The sequence below is a fragment of the Lynx canadensis genome, chromosome A1, assembly GCF_007474595.2.
Source record: "Lynx canadensis isolate LIC74 chromosome A1, mLynCan4.pri.v2, whole genome shotgun sequence".
Lineage (NCBI taxonomy): Eukaryota > Metazoa > Chordata > Mammalia > Carnivora > Felidae > Lynx > Lynx canadensis.
In genome coordinates this window covers 168,267,168-168,291,028 of record NC_044303.2, presented here as the reverse complement: position 1 = coordinate 168,291,028, position 23,861 = coordinate 168,267,168, and the positions used below count along the sequence as shown (strand labels likewise).

Sequence of the window (23,861 nt, the reverse complement as noted above, 5' to 3'; positions counted from 1 at the left end):
CCTGACACAATTCTTTAGGTGACTACAAAGCAAAATCCACATTCCAAAATATGAGGACCCAAATCCCTCCACTTTTATCTGAAAAAATGCATATAATTTGAGGAAAGAGTTTCTTAATTTGCCATAATTCTACACTTTGCTTTGCTCAGCCAGTTTAGATCTGGAAGGGGGAAAAGTAAGGCCCAAGCTAAAAAGAGGCTTAGAGACAGCATTTCCTATTTTATGAAATCATATTCACTGACTAAGGGTTATATCTTTTACTTGTATTTAAACACAATTCTCCCAGAAGTTGACAAAAGTCTTGGGTGAAAATTGATTAAAAAACAAGTTGTCTCTCTTTATCTATATTTACATGCTTCTATATATGCTATACATATATATGAAATAAACAATAAAGGTACTTTAGCTTCTTTTGAGTCTCTAAACAAGTAAAAGAATATAACAATGCATACTTACTTGCTTTTTGGATGATGGTAGATGGGGCTGATGGGATGAACATATCCTAATTATCAGTGTGAATACAGAGAAAAAGCAGATTAACTTTGTTTCTGAATAGGTTATTTGTATTATTTTTATTTAAATAAAGCTATGCTATAGATGTCTATGATTGCCATTGTAATAAAATATGAATACAAACTTTTTTTGGTGATATACATTCATTGTCATGTATATTCATTTAAGCAAAGAATGTGGTATTATTTAACAATTCACAAAGAACATTTTAGGACAGTATACTTTATGCTGGTTGATGGATTTGATTTGTAAAATGTAGATACATTTTATTTTGTGATTTTTATTTAAAAATTCGAAGGGGGGAAATACAGGAGAGTGAAAGGTACACACAGTTCAAATAGTAAAGACACCACGAAAATTTCCTCCGGGAATAAAATCACCTACCAATTTCAGCTTTATGGTTGAAAATCGGTCACATAACTCTATGGTATACAGAGTGAAGTTTAGATAACAAAAAGTGATGTGGAAATTGGTTGAATCAACTAGTTCTTGTTTGCTTCTTTTTAAATTACATGTAAGCACATACTCATTTGTGATATGCAGGAATATAACACATATTTACATATGTGTCTAATTATATAGTTTAGTTGTTTATCAAAATGACCGCCCAAACTTCTGTATGTTTAAAAAGTTGGCTAGGTGGATCTTACTTAACCTATGTTTTGAAACAGGCAAAACAACAACAGTTCATAAATAAAAAAATTTTTAAATGCCTTTTTAAGAATATTGCAGCAACTTGTAAAACTGCTTCTACTTATCCTGAGACTTTAAGAGAAGGGATGCTATGAAACAAACTCCAGGAAGCACCAGCAAAGTAAAGAAAGAATGAGGAAAAGTGGAAAATTCATGATAGAAGTTGGTCACAAGACGGAAGGTAGAGACGCGACACTCTAGCAGACAGCTTTTTTGTTTTGTTTTGTTCTATTTTTTTTTCCTTTTAGGTTGTACACAGAAGAGACACCTAGATTAGAAATAGAAAAGGAGCATTTCCCTAGGTCTCCAAGGAGAGAGAAGCTAGCAAGTAGTTATTTCTAAAGATTCTGAGAAACTGGTTATAAAAAGGTGTGAGGAGGGGCAAAGTCTTTATTAAGTAACTTCAGTGTACAGGCAGGATAACTGGGTGACAGTTTGGTGATAGAACCTGGGTTTCTTGGGGCTTTGGAATGAATCCTCAATGTTCTAGGATGTTAAATAGCAGGGTTAGCTTAATTACCATTATGTTAGTCATCTGTTAGAAATTTTTGTGTCTAATTGTTATTTCCTTAATCTTTATTCTTGAGTTTATTTCCTTTATTATATCTTCTGGGGGTCAGTTCTAACTTACTGTATTAAGCAAGAGTTGCTTAGTCTGTGGACTGTGGGGTTTGTTTTTTTTTTTTAATTTTTTTTTTAATGTTTATTTTTGAGACAGAGAGAGACAGAGCATGAACGGGGGAGGGTCAGAGAGAGAGGCAGACAGAATCTGAAACAGGCTCCCGGCTCTGAGCTGTCAGCACAGAGCCCGATGCGGGGCTCGAACTCACGGACCGCGAGATCATGACCTGAGCTGAAGTCGGATGCTTAACCGACTGAGCCACCCAGGCGCCCCTGTGGACTGTGGGGTTTGATTTACCAGCTTGTTTTGTTTATTCATCTGGACACTTGACCCAGCAGAACTCTACTTCAACCAAACTAGTCCAAGAAAGATTAACCCATATCATCTTGGAGATGGCATTCTCTTTCCTGCCATGTGAAAACTATTTTATTATTATTTTTAATGTTTATTTATTTTTGAGAGAGACACAGAGCATGAGCAGGGAAGGGGCAGAGAGAGAGGGAGACACAGAATCCAAAGCAGGCTCCAGGCTCTGAACTGTAAGCTCAGAGCCTGACATGGGGTGTGCACTCAGGAACCGTGATCATGACCTGAGCTGAAGTCAGATGCTTAACTCACTGAGCCACCCAGGTGCCTGTGAAAGGTTCACTTCATTTGAATAGAGAGGATCATAAAGTTCAGTTCTCTAAAATATCAACATTCTTGCCTTGATGGTTAGTTGAAACATTTTAGACAAATAAGTATAGAACTTACTTTCTGCCTGAAATCCTAAAGTAGTTAAGGTAAAAATAAATTACCTGGTTCAGTGATTCTCAGTTCTCTATGCTCCTTAGAATTCCTTGGAGAGCTTCTAAAAATTACAGAAAAGTGGGAACAGGAAGTGAGGCCCTGATGGTGTTCTTTTTAAAAAAGCTCCCTAGGTGACTCTAATTTGTAGCCAAGATTAGAACACCAATCTAGACAGTTCAAGGCCAAAATAATGAATAAATACATAAACAAGCATGTAAATAAATCCACCCGTTTGTATTTTGAGATGTAATGATACTTGCTTGCTATTTGTCTTAAAACCACCAGTACATTTGGTTGCCTGTAGCTGTAAATTCAAACATTTTAAGATTGCAGTTAAATCCTCTTACAGTCCATTCTTAACAGACTTTTCAGGTCTCAGCTCCTTACAACCCCATTCAAGTCTTGTTAATGCAAAGCTTTTGGAACACTCGCTACCCTTTTATTCCTCCAGGTATTTCACTTGCTGTTTTCTTTCTGTCATAACTCAACCTTCTTCTACACTTGGCAGAATGCTATTTACCTGATTAAGCCTGATTAAGAGTCATTGCCCCTGTAACACTGGGGTGATCATAATATGGCTATTTTATACAATACTGATTTGTATAAATTCAAATCACTTAAATATTTCCCTGAAGAGACAAAGTCAAATTGTCCAGCGATGAATGTATGGTCTTCAAAGTCCAGCTCTTCAAAGTCCTTCTATCTAAGTATGTATCTATCACATTGCTGCTTAGTTACTCCAATAACAATAATTACTTAGGTATATCATCCCAGAAGGAGGCATTTGTTTTATGAATTATTTTACAGAGACATTTGAGTTATATTCTGAAACAGTTGTAAATTCCAGTATCTTTTATTCCAACTCCTTGAATCATTTTAAGACCATAACGTATGATTTTTTTTTCTGTTTAAAATTGGATTATCCAGACTTTAAGCAAATTAGAGATATTGAAAATATTAGGACATCTACGTTCTTTTGATATGTTGAATTTTCACATTTGCAGTATGAGTTTCAAATAGAAATAACTGGATATAATTTCTTTTTCTTTAGTCCTTTGGCTTTGACACCACAGGAAGCCAGCTTGCTAACTCCCTGATACCTGATATTTCCCTGACTAAAAAGACTTTCTGATGAGGATCAGCATTTTCCCCAAGACAGGAGTGTGAATTCTCTTCTTCCTAAAGCTACACATGTCCCTTAAAAGAGTCCTGAACATTTCCTGCAAAACTGCCTCAGTCATCTGAGCACTTAGTACAGCTCCTTCAGAAAGGCTAAGAGATGCATCATCCCTGCAAAGGAAAAAAACAAATGTACCATAAAACAGGCCAAGAACTTGAACATCAGCAAGATTGCAGATGGGGGGGGGGCATAAGGGGGTTTTGTAAATAAAGTTTTAAATAAAAATTTGATTTAAAAACTAACTGCTTATCCTTCAATCTATTGGCTTTGGTTTTCCAACTTCTTTCTCACTCCTGGAGTTTTTGTGAAATATAGAAATGGCAGACAAACATTTGTGTTAATACGCCGAATTTTCTTCTTTTTTTTAATTAGGAAGGTGGTTGGTTTGTTGGGGTGGTCTGTCACGAAGTCTATAATTACACAGGGTGCAATTTATACCTAGTCATAAATAGAGGAATTACTTTCCTAGGAAAATTTCAGGATCTTTTCAGGTAGGAAAAATTTCTGCAACTGAGAAACGACTCAACTTTTAGGCAAGAGCTCATTACGTCCAGGTAGTTCCATGCCGATGTGAGCTGTTGCTTTCTCTTCAAGTCGTTACTGATCTTGACCCCAGTTTCTCCATGGAACTCAATCCGGGCTGAGATGCAGGCAATACCCCCGCTGGGTGCGGACTTCAGGCCCACCACTGGAGGGCGTCTGGACGCTTCCAAACAGCTTCGAAGCGCCTGGCAAGTCTGAGTTAGAAAACTGTAAAGACAGGAGGGAGGACGTGATATTTGATTTTATTGGGCTAATAAGTAAAGGGAGAAACAGGAAGGTTTGAAAGCAAAACTAAACTGCTTGCTTTCTTGGGATCAGCCCTTCCCACAGAGGCAGCAAACTCCCTAGAGAGCAGGAGGGAATAATACCATGAAGGCCCGAGCCCTCGGAGCCCCGCAAGGGCAAGTCTCCAGGGGTTGGTGCCCCAGAGCGCCGGGCTCCGGGCTGTCTTCCCGGGCGCTAGAGGACAGGAGGACGCGTCCCGAAGCGCCGGGGACTGTCTCTCTGTCAAGCGATCGTACTTCGGTGGCCGCCGGGGACCAAGGAGCTGCAACCTGCTCTAGAGGTCCGGGAACGGGAGGCCTTTTCCAATAATAAAGCAACTCCTATCCCGACCTCCGATTCTTCCCGCATAGGGTTCGTTCAAAGACTTTATCCTTCGGGGAGTGGGCAGCGAAGCAACCTCGGGGTTGAAATGCAAAAGGTGTAAGGTATTTCTGATGGACTCCCCTGCCGCATTCATTTCCTTCCTTCTGAAGGATCGCATTGAATTGTAATCACTTTATACTGTGATTCTCTCAATAAAAAAAAAAAATTAAAAATTAAAAAAAAAAAAAACAACAACAAACGTGTTTTCAGAGCATCACTGTAAAGAAAAGTCTTGCTTCCTGTTCGTGAACCTTTAAGTCCCTGGTAGGAAGAGGCGAGTTGAAAGGCACCTGAGAGAAGCTCAGGTTTCCAAGATAACCCAGCGCCGGGTAATGCACGTTGTGAACAGGGCAGAGATTTACAAGAACACGTATTCATTAAGGCTCCCTGCCAGTCTGTCTGCTGGGACTTCATGTCACCTGCGGGGCCTGGGAGACAGATTTTGGCTCGCCGGCTACAGGGTGGGAACCGGTCCCATTGTAACTGAAAGCCCTCACTCTCAGGTAAAAAGATGTCAAATCATTCCTCAGCCCAGACGGAATTCAGCATCCAAAGGGTTACGCGCGGCTGCTGGGTTCGGGCGGAGGAGAGGGCGCCTCGGCACTCCCAGTAATTCAATTAGTCAGGTTTCTGGAAGGTGGGGCCGGGGAGGGGGATAGGAGGCGTGGGGAAGGGAGGAGATTAAGAAAACGCCTCTTTCTCGTGGAACAAACCAATCCTGTTGGAGTGAAGAGAGAGGAAAAAACCTCGACCTGTAAGCAAACAGCAGGCCGTTCCCTGACTGGCTGCTCCAGCCACCCACCCCACCCCCCGCTTTCCAAGTAAACTGCTTGGGGAGGGAAGGGAAAAAAAAAAAAAAAAAAAAAAAGCAGCCCACATGACCCGGGCCGCGGCGGCAGCAGCGCTGGCTGGGCGCGGGCTGGCGGCGCCTCCCCCTGCTAGGACCGGAGCTCACACCAGAGCTCGCGCCGCCCGCCTGCCCCGTGCCCTGCGCTACACGCCTGGGCGTCCCCCCCCCCCCAATCACCGCGCCGCCCACGTCCACGTTCACGCGCGCGGCCTTGCGCTCCGGTGCGGCGGCGGCGGCGGCGGCTGCTGCTGCTGCTGCTGCTGCTTCTGCTGCTGCGGCTGGGTCGCCTCTGCTGTCGGCTTTACACGCAGGTCATTAACGAGGGGGCGTGCCCGAGAAGATTTTTCCCATAAAGCATTTTCTCTCTCTCTCTCTCTCTTTTTTTTTTTTTTCTCTTTTGCAAAACTGACTTTTACCTCTTTCCACTTCTCGCCAGTCATTTCAATCCCTCCCGGGCTGTTCGTGCTGTTGCTGCTGCTGCTGCACTCAAGTTTATTTTCCCGCCTGGTAGAGGTTTTAGGATTCGGTTGGTGGTTTTCACCTCTTGTTGCTGCTGTGCCCAAGGAGGGAAAGAGGAGCAGCTGCAGGAGGATCGGGAAGGTTTTCTGATGTAGTCAGCGGGGAGGTGCCACTCGCTCCTGCGATCTCTCTTTTCTTCCTCTTTTCCCATTTCAAACTGATTGATGCATCTCTACAAGTTGTCGGGCTTGGGGCCGGACCGGTCGGAGTCGCAGGGACATTTCTGAGCGCTCACCCGAGGCTCTTGGCACGGCGTCTGGGGGCTCAGTCTAGCTCCCAGAAGGCGATCGGAGACTGACATCAGCCCATCCAGGAGTTGGAGGGATTCATTTAAAAGTGATTGTTTTCCCCTCTCGTTCTCCAGCCTAACAGTTGGGTTGGCGTCGTCCTGCAGGCTTGGGCTTCCCAGCTCCGTCTGGCCGGCTGGTTCGTAACCTCTGCTCTTCATTCACTCTGGTGCACCCACACCCGGCCAAAAAAAAAAGCACGCGCGAGAAATCCCCGAGGCTCCGCCAGTGCCCGGGGTGTCGTCTCCCGCCGCCGCAGTCCGACTCCGCCGGGGGACCTGCCGGAAGACACGAAGAGCTAAACTTTTCTTCGAGGTTTGCAAGGCAAGACCGCTCCTCGCCAGCTTAGCTGCCGCTTACCCAGTTCCAGGACGCCGGGGCTGGGTTTGTGGCTTCGAATCCCCACCCTTCTCGGCGCACCGCCCCGAACCCGCAGCACCTACGACTCCTCCGAGATTTCCAGGGGTCTCCCGATTAAGGCACACAGAAGGAGGGGGAAGGGGTTTCTCACACTCCAAGGCCACAGGCGCGAAGCCCTCCATCCACACGGAGCCTTCCTCCTGCAGTTTCTCACCGGCCGCCAAAGTAACTTGGAGCGAAGCGGCGCGCAGTGCGAGGGCCCTGGGCGGCGGCGGAGCCGTGCGCAGCCCGCGGCGCCGACACTGAGCCGGGCCCGGCGGGCCAGTGTATGTCTCCCCGCGGCCGCGGCGCGCAACTCCCGGTGACTGTGCAGCGTGCGCCGCCGCCTGCCCCAACCCGCGGTGCCGCCGCCCGGCCCGGCGCGCACCTCCTTCTCCCGGGGTGACCGGCCTGCCGCCGCCGCTGAGACACAGCTTGGCACCCCTTCCCCCGCCCTCGCCGCCGCCACCACACACACGCATGCTTCTCTCCATCTTGTGATTCCTTTTTTCCTCCTGAACCCTCCAGTGGGGGTGCGAGTTTGTCTTTACCCCTTCCCCACCCTCCCCCCCCACCTCCACCGTCTTCTCGTTCTCCTTCCCCTCCCCAGCTTGGTGTGCGCCTCTTTCTTTTCTCGCCACTCTTCATTCTTATTTATTCATATTTATTTGGCTCCTGCTCTCTTTCTCCCCTTCCCTCCCTCCCTCCGGATCCCTGCTCTTTCCCCGGAGTGGCTTGTCGGGGGCTCCGCCGCTGGCCAGGCGTGATGTTGCACGTGGAGATGTTGACGCTGGTGTTTCTGGTGCTCTGGATGTGTGTGTTCAGCCAGGACCCAGGCTCCAAGGCCGTCGCCGACCGCTACGCCGTCTACTGGAACAGCAGCAACCCCAGGTAAGGTAATAGGGGGAGCGCAGAGCCGGGGATACTCGGGCCTCGGCGCCCTGCGGAAGAGCGGCGGTGGCGGCGGGGACCCGCGCGCACCAGCTGCAGGCGGCGCGCACTCTCGGAGCCTGCGTCGCCCGGGCGCTGATGGCTTTCGAGGAGCCCACAGGAAGCGCACCCGTCGCGCCTCTCTTTGTTAAGCTGCCTCAGAGACGCCGGGAGTCCCTGGGAGTCCCCGGGGCTGCCCAGACCCGCTGCCTCTGCAGAGCGCGGGGAGACTCGGAAAAGGCGGGAGCTGGGGAGTCGAGACTTCTCCGCTTCCTCACCGGGGCAAGCCGGCCAGCATCTCGATCCGGGCGTAGCGCCTGGGCACTGGGAGCCTCGGGTACGAGCCACCAAGAGTTCCCGCGTGGATCGTGGGTGCACAGGAGGACTGCAGGCAGAACCTCCCAAACATCCCTAAAGTTTTTTTTTGTTTTGTTTTGTTTTTTTAATTTTTCTTCCCTTTCTTGGTTTGTTCAGAGAGCGCACGGGCTGGGGGATGAGAGGGGGGTTGGGGAGCGGAAGCTTTAGGCTTTTATTTTCCTCTTTAACTGCAAGGCAATCATCTGGCCCCTGGGCCACTGTTGGCCCGGCGCGCCTGGCAGTGGAGAGGATTCTCCCACCTCCTCACCCCCCATGGGCTCAAGGTGCCAGAAAGTTTGATCTAATGCCGGGTTACGTCATTTGTGCGGAGCGAGCTGCTGGAGTTGGCGGAGACGGGAGGTGGGAGCTCTTAGTCCACGGCCTGGCGGTGTGCAGCCGGAGGAACACGCGCAATTACCTGGAACCGTTTTGTGGGCATCCCCGAAGCCTGCCGGGTACGCGGGAGGCTAGAGGTGGGCGCCCGGGCGCGCCCTAGCGCGCCTGCTGGACCCTGGCCACCAGCAGACGTCCCTTGCTCGGGGATTCTAGAAGTGGGGAGGGGTGAGGGCTGTCCTGAGTGCCGGGCGAACCTCTCCGGATCCAGAGCAGCTCCGACCCCTACTTTCTCCCCGGCCTGTGGGCAGCAGTCGGCCTCGCTGGGCCCATAATGCTCTGCCTCTCTGGGACGGAGGCCAGCTTCCAGGTGCGGGCTGGTTTCGGTGCCTGCCTAAGAGGGAAATAGCATCGGTTACACCTAAAATCCCAGGTTTTCCCTTGGGCTGGAGTGGAAGTTGGGAGGAGAGAGGCGGGAGGTCGAGGGGATAGTTTTTGGTTGCTGAGCGCCCAGCGCGCATGGGGAGAGGGGGCTGGCTGGCGCCTCCGGTTCTTCCTACCTCCCGGCGGCCTTGCCCGTCGGCCTCCCGCCTTCCCCCCTTATGCAGACATGGGAGGGATTCCTCGCTTGAAGTAATGTCAGCTCAGATGAAGATGGGCAGATTTCCCCATAAGCGGTCTACCGGTGGCCGAGAGTCCCCCACCTCCTGCTACTTCAGGAAAGATAGTTACACCCAGGTAGCCCAAATCCTAAATTAAACCGCCTGGCAGAAGTGGAGACATCCCTGAAAGTTTGGTTAAAAAAAAAAAAGCCTCATGGAGGTGGGTGGTGGGATGGGAAGCTATTTCTTCTTTGACTTGCCACTTACCACTAGTAGAAAAAGAAAGAGAAGCCATCCTGCCAGCCTTTTATTAAAGCTGACAAGACAAATAGAGCAAGCTTTCCAGTTGTGATGGTGTTAAAAGCAAGTCTCATTATGTTGGTTGGTTTTATTCCCCCCTGGGCTTTATTAAACAGCATATATGAAATAGAGGAATTTATATTTCTAAACTGCAGCGCCTTATTAAATAAAACAGCAGTGAAATTGGTGAGTTGAACGTGGGACATTTTGTGCTTAGTTGTCTTCTTTCCCACTCCAAACTTCACAGTGTGATCTTTTCCCCATAGTGTTAATTTATTTGGATACTTGGGTGTTCCAGTCATCCTAGGCTAAAACAGAAGGAATCAGAAGCACCCCCACGTACCCCTCCTTCTTAACCTGTCAAGCTAGTCTGAGTTAGTTTGAGGACATTTTATCTTAGGTTATCTCTGTTTTATGCTTTTGATACTGTTGTTTGGTTTGAGATTAGCACATTGATTTTTGTCACAGGTCATGTTTTTTAATAGATTTGCCCTGCCTGTAGAAAACTCTGCTCAGGATGCCATGGTGGCTTTGAACCTGCCCAGACAAAGTTAATCTGTAGAATTTTAAAACACCAAGGGTATTCTCAAGTCAGTATTCTAATTTGAGGCTTGTGGAAATTCCTTTTTATTTGATCATTGTCATTTTCATAATGTTCAAAAGAAAGAATGATGTACCCCCTGCCCAAGAGATTCATGTCTAACTTTAGTATTCTTAGGGGTTTGTGGGTACATTTATCTTCATATGTTGTCACAGTAAAACTTATTTTAAAAAATAACATAATTGTAAAAGTAGGGACTGATAGGCAGACTTACCTCGGAAATGTTGAAGAAGATGGTGTTGTGTTTTTTTTTGTTTTTTTTTTTTTGATGTATTAAGATAATTCAGCTTGGATGTAATTTAAAAAGAGCCAGTGCAAAATAACTAACTTAAAATAAACACAGTTTATCTCATAAGATAGTGAAGAAACATTTTAGAAAATTTGCAGGGGTTTACTAAATTTTATAAATTCATTTTACATTTTACATTTATTTTAATTTATTTTCAATAATAATGTTATCGTTTTGGAAAGTAACCATGCCATGCCTTCTGATTTTATACAAATCCTATTTTTTTTAGGATTGGCTAAACTAATAAGATCAGAAGATTTAATCCTTTGGAAAAAAGCTGAAAACTTTAATTGTAACTTCCATACATTTAAAAAGTATTTTTTTCTTAGATAAGAAAAGTTCGGTAGACACTTAAGCTGATAATAAGGGATACTTTGGTAAAATGAAGTAAATATATTTTAGCCTATACTAATGGACTTAAATTTGAAACTATGTTTAAATACAATTAGAAATTAAGTATTACATCTTGATCACAGGGTTTAAATATCTTATATTGTAACTTGTGTAATCCTAGGAGTTTATTGTTTTGAGCTTATTGAGTTTATTGAGTTTATTGTTTTCGTAATTGACTCCATTGCTACCACAAGCATCCATAGATCTAGATTAACAGAGGAAAAAAAATATTAAAAGTGCTTGATCAGATAGTCTTACTGTTAGAATCTATCATCCTAGGTATTCGCTTCTGGAAAGGGGATATTCAATTTTCAAATGCTGATAACTTTTTAGTTGCTAGTATTTATTGGGTGGCTGGCCAAAAACTGATTTTATGTTTTGAATTGGCACAAATCTCTGAAATAGCCACTGAGAACTATCAATCTGATTAGAAATATATGATAACATTTGCCTAAATGCATCGTCCATATTTTAAAAATCTAGAAAGTTGTCTACATTTCACCTAAATAGTGAGAGTAATAGAGTGATCCTGTTAATGTTATGCTGAATTCTGAATCAGCATGGTACTAAGTAACTTTGAGTAATGAAATTCCAAATCATGGAGAATATAACTATTTGTCTTTAATTTCTTTAAGAATGTAAAAAGCTTTTAAGTAACTTTTAAAGAGACTTTCAGTAATAAAACTTTATTTACATTCTCCTGTAGCAGCTACGCTTATAAAGATAGAGATGACTCCATATAAGAACATGCCTCTTAATCTGAAGAGTGCTATAAACAGTTTGGTGCTTCCAATGAGAATATTCTTTTAAATATTGTGTGTATATTGAAAAGTTATTGGTTTCTTTTGACCAGTTGCCAAAATGATGATAGGATAATTAAACATGTCTCCTACTGGTTGGCGTTTATTGATGGAATAGTGAAATAATACCAGCATACTTTTAAGAATACTGATTCTCCTCACTTAGTGCTTTGCTTCTGTTAGGTTCTGAGTATCACCAATTTAAAGTGTTATACTTTGATGGGAAAAAATATCTCTGTAATTCACCTGGGATACACTAAATTTTAACCTAATCGTATGTTTTCTTTGGACTTTTAAAATTCTTGTAGGGACCTGTAAATTAAACATTTCATGTTAGAGTAGCAGGTAATTGACACCATTTAGTTTTGTTAACATGTAATCTTGGAGTTGTGAAAGTGATGTGAATTCTCTGTCAGTACTCCAAAACCTATCTGGCTTACAGATCATATGTATGCAGCGAAGTAGAGAGAGCTAGTAACATTTTATTTCCTAATCATAATCCCTCGGCTATTTCTTTGCATTTCAAAATAAAACTGGTTTTATTTTTCAAAATCTGAGCCATCAACATTTTATTATATGTCGACCAGTGTCCCAGCACTGTGCCTTTTCCACCGACACATAAATGAAATCAGTTTGATTTAAATCTAAGATTTTGTTTTGAGGAAAGATGGAAAGTTGATCCTGGTTTTGAATGAATTTTATCACCAAACTTGTAAAGGATTAACTTTATTTTCAAAATTTTAAATGTTTAAATACTATTTTATATGTTAGAAACATAAAAGTTCTTCAAGTAAAATATTATTTAGAATCTTTTAACTTTATTAACTCTGAGCTTCAATGTGGTATATCACTTTATTAGATATAATTGGGTAATTTTATTATTTTTATATTTATATCAGAATTTATGTGGACATCTGTATAAAAATGAAGCAGTATGACAGAGATTTATATCACATGTTTTTACTCTGACCCATTTGTAGGAGACCTGAAGTGAATCCTTTCCTTCTCCCCCCCTTTTTTTTTTACTTTACAAATTATTATAAGACAAATATGCTTTTTGTTTTTGTCCACTTTTCCAAAAGAGTTTGAAAGCAAAATTAACTATTGAGACAATTGTTCTATCCATTTTATGCATTATGTTATATATTCAAAACATGCTTTCAGAAATAGTCAACTGTCTTTTGTTTTTTAGGTGACTGGAACATCAGTGCTATTTGAGGCACGCTTGGCTGTACAGTCTAGTTTGGCATTTCCAGCATGATACCAAGGTCAATAAACTCCCTGTGATTAAAAGAACCAGAGAGAGCCTTCAGTTGTTCATTACTCCCTGTTAGTTGATTTTAGTGGTATTAACTAAACCATTGGCTCACCGAAGGAATATCTTGTTGCCACGTGTGTTCTGGCTGATAATCATTAGCTGTGGAGGCTTCCACCTTTGAAGGCGGAGGATCAGGTTTGGAAGGAGCCCTTAGTTGTTTGGGGCAAATTAACCTTGTGAATTTCTTGCCATTTAATCTTGCAAGATGCCTTCTGAACAGGCATTACGTTGCATTCTGTCCACTGGCCTGATTTCCTGTTGGATAGGGACAGATAACGATGAGCGCCTTCTTTTCTCCCCTGTTGCTATGAACCAAGCAAGCTACCAGCTTCATGCTGGGCCAAGAAAATGAATGAATACAATTAGTCCTTCAGGAGTCCTGGCCTTCACAAGCTGGGGAGAAGTATATGCTAAAAGAATGTAACTCTGAGAAAGAGAATACATTAAAATATAAAATGAGCAAAACATAAGAAATGTTAAGAACAGAATTATATATGTGGGTAGCATTTATCTATTGTTTAGTGTTTTTTTTCCCCAATATAAATGATCTGCTTTTTAAAAAGATGCCATTCAGGACTTTTCATTTTTGTATTTGTTCTGAATAACTTTCAGTAGCAAAAAGGATTTTAAAGTCTATATTTATTTTTAGTAATGAACCAGTCTGTGTTGACAGACTCCACATTATCAATATTCTTTTCAGAAACAGTATACAAACTATTAAAATAGCAGCTTTGATCAGAAATATTCTTGTTGAAAAGGAAGACTGTATGTCCCTAAGTACAGTGAGGAAGGCCCCTACCACTTACCCAGGATATTCAGACAGGATAAGTCTTCCGAACTGAGAAAAAATTGCCTTTTGATCATTTGAAGGATAACACCTTCATGTTCAGGTATAAAAACCTCTAAGAGTAGTATAAGAAATGAGGTGTTAATATTCAGTTTTAGTAATTTGTCTTATGATGGTGGTCTTAGACAGCTAAACATCCATACATTACTGTCTCTTTTAAAGACCTGATTTATATTATTAGATTTATATTTTCATTTGCTTCTCAACCTATATCCTGAGCTGTTTGGTAGAAAAGTTTCTTGTGATTAATTTGAACTTCCAGTGTTTCTGAATGGGATATTACTCATGACTAGAAGATCTATTTCCTTTTAAATTTGTCTGCATTTATGTCTTCAAACTTTAGTCAGTCATAAACAAGGCAGCGCAAAGACAAGAGAACCACTTAGTTCAAAATATCAAAATAATAATGTGGGGTTTTTTGGTACTATAATTATTATGCATAGTTTGATGGTGAATGAAAAAAAGTTCCCTGTATCTTAGTATCCTTGATAATCTATACTCCTTGTTGTCCTTTGAAGGATTTATTGGAAACTACTGAAATCTGTGCACTGTTTTGCAATCTGAAATGTGTGTGGATATAAACTCTTGGTTTTGAGGCTTCTGAGTATAGTTTTCCAACAGCCAAAGATTTCAATAAAAACATTATTTTAAGGTAGTGGAAACTCCTACTTAAGTTAGCTAGTTGCTGAGAGACAGAGTATACCACAGTGATGGTTACCTCAGCTTTCATTGAGGTAGAATTCTATCATTTTCAATAAGGAAAAATAAACCTTTGTCATCTTTAGAAACATCCTTCATACAATTGACAGTTGACAGGTGGAAGAAAATGTTACTGTCAGGTCTTATTTTCCACTCAAGTGAGAAATAAAAATAGTTTTGAGTGATTTTTAAGAAAATCTATTTAAAAATTATTTCAAAATGTAAGAGGATGCTTTTAATATTTATAATGTATGTCATAGAATTAATCTGCCATTTGCTTCAGGGAAGGTCAGCAAAGTACGATTCAAGGAGAGACTCCTAACAACTAAGTTCCTAGGGTATTTACTTTGAAAAGTACCATACAGTTATTGTGTTTATAGCAGGATATCACCAGACATTTTGGGATGGCATTCTTTAAGAGATGTAAAAATACATCACTATTATTCCTATCATTACTTATCAAGTGACCTGATTTCCATGACTGATGATCATGATTCTGCTATGAAGTATAAGTGGGAATTTTGGTCATGTGATACCTCTGTGTTTATGCTTTGGACAATTATGTAATTGGCACACAAAAATTAAACCTTTTTAAAAAATTGCTATTAATAATTTTAAATAACTGCACAGTGTAATCTATAGGTGTCCATGTGGAAATGCGTGAATACATGTTTGGAGAGTAGAAAAAAATATAACTAAGTTTTTGTTCCCTGATTTAGAAAGGCTAGGTTTTTGGCTTTCGGTTAAATCAGCGGGTTTTTTTTTTTTTTTTTTTTTTTTTCTTCTTCTTAGAAGCAGCCATCTTGTTTTAAGACCGATTTTATTTCTTTCATGAAAATGGTCTGGAAATGAATATGGACGATAGAAAAGGACTAAACCACTTGATAATAATTTTGGTAGGGCTCTACATTTAAAGCTCTATCAAGTTTTTTGTGAGCTCTTTAAAATGTTATCTTCTTATGTTTAGTTGGAAAAAAAAGGATGGTTTAATTTAGTAATAATACATTTTAAGCCCAGATATATTTTAACGTTAAATGTTGGGCTGTACCATGTTTACATATGTATTTTTCTCTTGAAGCTTATAGTTTATTGTTAATTTCAAAGAAATATATTAATAGCCACTATGGTCACCTTCCCCATCCTGATTTCCTTTTTTTATTTTTATTTTTTAATTATTCCAAGTAGTCCTTTTTATGTCAGCCAACATTTTTTTCCCCCAAATGTTCAGCGGTACCAAGAATCTTTCTCTAGTAAGAGGTACTGATAAAAATATAGGTATCTTTAAAAATGAAACATTTGGGGTGCTTTCAGAAACATTATATGAAATCAGAGCCTTTTTGTCCCTGAAATATAGGTGTTCACTCTCTCATTTCTAAACCATTCTTATGGATTCTCATAGAAAATTATATTGGAAGTAAACTCATATTTGTTATTAAAATGTGAGAATGTATCAACTGAGTCTGCTGTATTTTCCACCACGTTTTGTATTTTTGGATACATTTGGAAGAACATGTGGCCTAGTAAAGTTTACCAAAAATTTATACTAAACTTCTTGCTACTGCATCTGTTTGATGATGTCTGGGAACATTATTCCCATGAACTGCAGTAAAAACAGAACTTCCTTAAGATTAATTTCAAAGTAACCTGACTCAGTCAGTCTGATTAAACTGGGCACAGATTGAAAACTACTTATGTCACAGATTGCCTCAGTTCATTAGAAGTAGGATTTTTGGTGATTGCAGATGCAATATAAAGGCAATAAATAAAATGCATGTTTTAAGAACGGGTATACATCTCATGGACTTCTTATTGAAGTCCAGGTATAAGTTGACAGTTTTTGTACTGAAAAACTTTCGTCTGATATCCATCATCCATTTTTTGTTGTTGTTTTTTGGCTGATGGAGAAGACTAGAATAACTGAGTGTCGAAAGTGACCTTTTTGTTTTAAATGGACTAACAAAAAGTTTTGTTTTTTCTTGTTGCTTCTAAGCTGTCAGAGTGTTCATTCTGAGTCTTATTAGTGACTTATTTATTTATGTAGAGAGTACAGTTAACATTTAGCTCTTGCTTCTTATTGTGAAAATACATATAAGGAGCATATTTTGTCATGTTAAAATGCAATTTTGTGGTTTGAATAAAATCAAGTCCAGGCTTCTTTTGGTTGGATAATTATAATGCGAGTTGTGATCTAGATTTTGATGGTGGTAGACATGACACTTGATGTTTCATGTTCCATAGAGACCAGTGGGATATATGACTTTGTCGTATTTACTGAACTGTAAGAATGTATAGGGGGCTTAACCTCTTGGTTAAGTTTTTATAGTATCTAATTTTATGGAAACAAATGGGGATGGAAAGAAAAGGAAAACTATTCTAAATATGGGGAAATGTTCCTTTTTGTTTAACAATTAGGTTAAACAAAGTGAGAGCAAATGAGCCTGGTTCCCCTTCTATTGTTTCAGGGCAAGAAAATACAGACAGATGTCGGAATGTGGAAGCTGTGACCTCTGACCCACACAGCATGGCCACTGCCATGGCACACAAGTGTCCTGAGCCACCGTGGTAGCAGGATGCTGTTTTGAAGTGACTGACACTTTGAGATGGAGAACCTGAGACTGATTCTGTAGCTATTTGCAGGTCTCTGAAGTATCAGTCTTTTTAGCTTCAGTTTTAAGTTCCTTCCCTTACCTTTTTTGAAAAATGTTTCTTTGTTTGGCTCAGACAGCTTTTGTGACTTCCGGATGGGTTCTGTATTCCTGTAGCCACTGTCAGCCTTTGCCTCCCAATAAATTTATTCATCCGGCTGGGATAACGGAGGAGGCTCAGATGTATGGCTCTGTAGCACCAAAGTGTTGGTCTACTTAATTTAACTAATATATGTATTTTAAAGACAGATGAAAGGGTGGTTTTATTAAAGGCCTTTTCTTTTACTTTCTGTTCTGTAATCTTGCCAGTAACCCTTGGGTTCAGACAGACCATTAATGTTTTAGATACTGTGGCATTCAGTGTTTCTTCATATATTTGTTTACTCTTACTGCCTCAATAAACTTTTATGCCTATTTCAGTAGTTTTCTGGCGGGGGCTCCATTTATTAAAATTTAGTGACCCAGCACTAAGAGGGGTACAGTTCAAATAGTGGTGCTTCTGACAGGGTTTTGTGTCAAACTGGAGAAAATAATAGGGAAATGAAAGCTGCCAAAATGTGTCTCCCAATTACTAATTAATCAGGCGAGAAAAGACCTCAGTGACAGATCTGGTGTCCGCCATGACAGCAACTGGGGGGATGCTTTATCTTAAATACTGTATAGAACAAATTAAAGTAAGCCTCAAGGAATGGAGCACCCAGATATTTGATTTCACAAGTGCTAATATAATTCTGTTAAAAGCAAAGCAAAAAGCAAAATTTGAAACTGAATCCTGTACTCTTTACTGATAGTATCAAAACAAAGCTATTCTGAAGAGTATTTCCTTTATTAATAAGCAATGTTTTTATTCTTATTAATATTTGAGTATAGATATGGTAGTATTCTTGGTTTTAGTATTGGTATATCATTTTATATTTACTTTACTGTTGATAGAGACTCAGGGAACAATTTAAAAATTTTCCATCATATGCCTGTCATCACTATTTTGCACGTGAATGCAACCGAAGAACAAATATATGTTGTTGTTTTTTTTCCTCCCCTGCAAATATATGTTTTTGCTGTCTCAGAGGTTCCCTTCTCTTTTGGCAATGTGCCCACTATGGTTGCTGGACCCATAATTAAATGCCTGTTATTAGTGTATTTTTTCCATAGCATTTACAACATAAAAAGGAAAGGGTCTTGTATGGAACTATAGCTGTCAGGGGAACAATGAAAACTAATTACACACTCTGCTATCACCATTGTCAACTATACTCTTGGGAAAACAAAAACATGACAGAGTGTGTGTGTTGGGAGGGGTGCCTATACATATAGGATATTCCATATGAGTATAATATGTATGGGGTCAGTCACATATCTGGTGACTTAACTTGAAACTCTGGCTTCTCTGAAGCCAAAAAAAAAAAAAAAAAGGCATAAAGGACAATCTAATTCGGCTAATTGAAGAGAAACAAAGCATTCTTTATTGGGAAGGGAGTCCTTCCTTTAGTATCCTGACTTTATTATATGGACTGAGAGAACCAGCAATAATTTTGACTCTGAATATCTCATTATTTTGAGTTTTATTTTGGAATGGCCTTGCTAGTGATACATCTATGCTATTAACATATCTGATTATGTCTTACAGTTACCTCTTTTACAAATGGTACAGATAGCTCTAGATTTTTGTGTTGATATCTGGTTATTTGAGGACTAATCACTTTGTTTATTATGTAGATCTCTCTGTCACAGTCTTTCCCTTTTGATGGCTTTGGCCATTTCACTATTTCTGGGCCTGTCCTATTGGTACGTGGAATCGAGAAGGAAACTAAAACTAAAAAATGACATTTCTGAAACTTACAGCAGCTCTGGTGTGAGATTTGGTAAGAAAAGACTTTGAGGCTATTATATAACATGAGGTTTTGGAATCAATTTTGGATTTCAACCATCCATGCCATCCCTGCTCTCTGGTACCATGTGGAATTAGGAGTTGGCCATATATAATGTTTTCCATTACTATTTTGGTTCCTTGGGTGAATTCTCTGTAGTGTATTTAAAATCAAAGCCAAATGGGTGAATTTAGGAATTACATATTGATTTTAACTTATTTTTTCCAAAGCTTTGTGTTAAAGCAAAATAATAGCTAATATCTAACAGTAATAACATATTCCTGTATTGAATATCTGAAAGCTATAATTGATAAAATATTTATTGAGTGATATGTGCATGCACTGGGAGGCACACAGCAGCTTCAGAAATGAAGACAGCATCTATACCCTGAGGGAACTTGCAAGTTTTGTGCAGTTACAATTTTATATTTAAAACCACAGTACAGAGTAGAAAGTACTATAAAAAGTGTTCACATATGGATTTACTAAGCAAATATTTATTGAGTGTCCACTGTAGGCCAGGTATTGTTCTTGTACTGGAGATACCACAGTAAACAGTGTGAACAGCCTCCCTGCATGAGTATTCCATCAGCAATTTCTAGATCACTGCTTCTCACACTCTAATTGCATGCAGATCCTCTCTGGAGGTCTTGTTGAAATACAGATTTTGATTCAGTAGATTTGGGGCAGGCTCCAATAGTCTGCATTTCTAGCAAGCTCCAGGTGTTATGATGCATTCGGCCTGTGCACCACAGTTTGGGCAGGAAGGTTCTAGATAAGTGAGTGGGGAGAGAGATTACTTCTGGCTCCACATCAGAGTCTCTTGGTTGTATTTGCCCTGAACTTCCTAGATAGCTCTATAATTTTTCAAATGGCTTAGAATTTGCATAAGTGAAAGTTATTTGTCTTAAGGCCTAGTAGTCTTCATTTTTAGCCACTTTCTCCTAAATCTCAAATAAAATAGTTTTTTATATTGAGGTTTATGCAGCATTAAGAATCCACCACTGACAAAAGTAATAGGCCAAAGGTTTTGTTGAAAGTTTGGCTTAGACAGATTCTACTGGAGTGAAAATACTGCCTTGATCCAAAAAGTTTTAGGAGGATCCTGTCATAAACGTCTAAGGATATTTATTTGCAAACCCTCCCCAGATGTATTTTATGTGGCAATGCCAGATTACACCTCAGAAACAGATTTTTAACACTTTCCAATTTAAATTGGTATGCTTAAGTGAACCCAAAATGTTCATTTTACATTCAGCATAGACGATGACTAATAGTATCTCTGCTTCCACTGGCTGGGTTTGTTGTGGGTGGCTTTCAGGAGCCCATACTTCCAATGGAGTTATAAAAGACTTGGGGGAAAATTCCTCCCCGCTCTAAAATTCTCTCATGCTAGTGTCCCTTGTGAGAAATCTTTGTTCCTCTGCAGTCCAGGTAGTCTGTAAGCATGCTTCCACTTTTTTCAAAGTATATGTATCATTTGATTTGCAAAACAAATATCATGTGATGCTTATATTAACAAATAAAGGATGGAACTAGTTAAATTCAGATTACTCTGCCTGCTTATCTTTTTTTGTTCTTCACTCTGTGTGTAAATACAATATTACTAATCTCCTCGGTGAACTTTAAAGTCTTTGAAAGCACCAGCGAGTAAACTGACTTAACTGAAATATACCTCTATGGAACGATAAAAAGAAAGATGGAACTGTTTGTACTGTAAATCAGCTATATTTCAATAAAAACAAACCCCCCCCCAAAAAGAGGGAGAGGATGGCAAACACTCTTAATTCAAGTATCCTTTTACTTTTGTAACAATTTTTACCAACATTTTTAAGTTATTTATCAAATAGAAGCAAATCATTTTTAAATCCTTGATAAACTGAATTTAATTGTTGAGTAGCATTTTATAAGAACTATGACTCTTATGAAGAATAGTAAATACAGACATTATGGTTTTGTTTTTCATAGTTTTATGCTTTTGCTCACCATGGTGTAATATAAGTAAGCCTTCCAAGACAATGACTTTGAGGTGACATGTGTTTAGTTACTAGTTTTATGATTCTCATACATATAGGAATCTGAGAATCTTCTGTGACCATGTATGAACTTGTGTGTTTCCTAAAAATGAAGTATGCTATGTGCCTGGAAGATGATTACATTTGGAAATAGGGTATCTTCACTGGTTGAAATGAAGTCATTCGCATACCCCTGAAGAGTGGTTTTGTTCAAAATGAGTTGATACCCTTAAGATTTAGGTCGTGGCTGTGCTCCGGTGAGGTAGAAGATGCTGAGTAGTTCTAATTACTGTTCTTACCTTTCATAAAAAAGGAAAATAAATACATTGAAGAGTTTTTTTTTTTTTTTTAACTCAGAGTTACTAACAGTGATTTGTCATCAGATTAATAGGTTGTAATCAAGTTCTTAGGAACACTGATATATTTACATTTTGACTACATAAAGTAAAAGCGATGAATTCATGTCCTTTTGTTTTGTTTTGAGTTTTTATCATAGCAGCTCTTTTGGATACGGCTTTAAATGGGTTTGGGTGGTGTTGTATAGGGAAGGGCTCAGAGAGTGAGGTATTTAAAAACCTACCAGCCGATGATCCTTCAGTTGTCTTTGTTAATATTTTTTTGGGTTTTGTTTCCGATCTTGTTAAATTAAATTTCGGCTCTAGTGGACTCATACGTACGCCATTTGTAGTGATGAAGCTGGGCCTCAATTCCTTCACTCTAGGAAAGAAACGGGCATAATAAAAATAATGTCTTCCTCAGACTTGTGAAAATTTAAGGGAAAGGATATCTGTGAAGGGACTTTGAAAACGGAGTTCTAAAAAGAACAGAGAATGAGGAGGCCACTTTAGTTTGTACTGGTGCATCATTATAATGCTCTATGTTCTCGTAAGTGGTGTAGAAAATACAAATGAAAACTTATTTTCAGAGCATCATGGAGGAGTTGACTTTTTAAAAGATAGTTTGAGTTGTGAGTTGTATCTTATGTTTTAGGCTTCATCTTGTGATTTCTACAAGAGTAATAAGATGCAAATAGTGACATGCTAGAGGCATGTCTGCCAGGCACTTCTTCCCAGAAGGGAATTTTGGATCTCCTCCGTAACATTGGTCAAGTTTATTTTTAATGCCCACTCGTCTCCTCTCTGTCTCTTCCATGTTGCTTCCTCTTGCCTTTTAAAACCCTAATATTCTGCTTTGGACTTCACAGGTATAATGAGATATCTCCATCTCAAAGGAGAAATTAATGAATACCGACACCCTCTTGGAGAATGCCTGTATTGCCAATGAGGAGCTTGTTGAAACAAATCAGTTCCTGTCTGGGGCTGTTCCTTACAGGCAGCCCGGCTGTCCCTGGGATCCTTGGGTTCTTCTGAATCCTGCTGCCAGAAGAACAGGGTTTAGCCTCTTGACGCCTCTGTGCTTAAAAAACTTCTGTTATCGACTGCTTTTAAACTTAGCACATATTAATTATACACACAATGATGTTAGGAACATAAATAGATCATAACAACATCTAGCTGAGAAAGGAAACAGAATTTGTCAAGGAACACATATTTTAATGCATTGAAACCTGAGTAACCCATTACTGTCAAAGGGCCACTTTTCTGTAGCATTGTCTGGTGGTTATTCAAAGCAGGTTTTACTTCATATGTTTATAGTTATTTAGGAGAATAGCGAATGTGCCTGTTACTTGTTTTAAAATTGCAATCATATACTTACACGATTATTTTATAATGATGTTTTACTCCTGAAGGTATAAACCTCACTTATGCCAAAAAAACAAAATAGTAATTTATAAGGAAAATTATCAATGATCCTATATGCTGTGCCCAGAAATTTAGTGACAACTGAGGGCAGGACTTGGTAAGTAGCAATAAAAGTAAAAATATTGAATAAAAAATTATCTGAAAGAGCACTGATAACTGTGCATAACTGATTTTCCTTAAAAATACAGTTTTCTAATATTTAGAATTGCTGAGCTCACCAGAATGCTAGACTGACCTTTGTTACTTTTGTATCATTTCATTTCATTGTACGATTTCTTTTGTCCTACTTAGTTAGAAGTTACGATTTATCAAGGGAATGAGCTTTCTATGTGTTTATTTCAAGTGTAAAATGTTGTAATTTCATGTTCCTTGGATTCAGCTTCTGATTAATGATTGATGGTTACAATCCCTCCCTTGTTCAGGCTTCCTTTCTTGGCAAAAGGGTACTTACGAAGTTTAAATTTTTTTTTTTTTTAATTTTTTTTTTTTTCAACGTTTATTTATTTTTGGGACAGAGAGAGACAGAGCATGAACGGGGGAGGGGCAGAGAGAGAGGGAGACACAGAATCGGAAACAGGCTCCAGGCTCTGAGCCATCAGCCCAGAGCCTGACGCGGGGCTCGAACTCCCGGACCGCGAGATCGTGACCTGGCTGAAGTCGGACGCTTAACCGACTGCGCCACCCAGGCGCCCCCGAAGTTTAAATTTTGATGACTTACTTATTGATGCTTTGCATTGAAAAAATAATTCCTTATACTCTTATAAACTGGTTCAAAAATATCGGCTAGTGACTTCATCTCAGCTAGGCTGACTCGGTATATTCTTTCCAGGAGTGCATATTGATTGATCAAATTGAATGTATGGCAATCCAGTAATTCCTTAAGATGTTGAAATGATTGGATTGAGTTGCATTTTATTATTTAGCTTTTATTTATACAGTAAATAAGGTAGTAAAGATTAGAGCTGAACATATTCCAATACATTTGATGAATTTAGACAAACATAATTGAACAAGACAATCCTAGTATACCTAATGTGTTACCTCATACTTTTTGGAGG

The 23,861-nt window shown here is 40.0% G+C and overlaps 1 protein-coding gene and 1 long non-coding RNA gene across 3 annotated transcripts in view; one reads left to right on the top strand and one right to left on the bottom strand.

The window, feature by feature from the left end:
- Nucleotides 1-3,454: 3,454 nt before the first annotated feature.
- LOC115521109 lies at nucleotides 3,455-5,804 on the bottom strand. Its single transcript, XR_003970958.1, has 2 exons — nucleotides 4,325-5,804; nucleotides 3,455-3,907 (listed from the first exon to the last, which is right to left on the bottom strand). It is a non-coding gene; the product is annotated as an uncharacterized LOC115521109 (long non-coding RNA).
- A 1,668-nt stretch (nucleotides 5,805-7,472) lies between these two features.
- Nucleotides 7,473-23,861, top strand: part of EFNA5 (ephrin A5) — a 275,773-nt gene continuing 259,384 nt past the window's right edge. Inside the window, exon 1 of one of the 2 annotated variants that reach the window (XM_030326080.1) lies at nucleotides 7,473-7,934. In XM_030326080.1, coding sequence (XP_030181940.1) covers nucleotides 7,810-7,934 — 125 coding nt within the window. In that variant the 5' untranslated portion in view covers nucleotides 7,473-7,809. The remainder of the gene's footprint in view (nucleotides 7,935-23,861) is intronic. The other variant, XM_030326073.1, reaches the window with a different exon arrangement.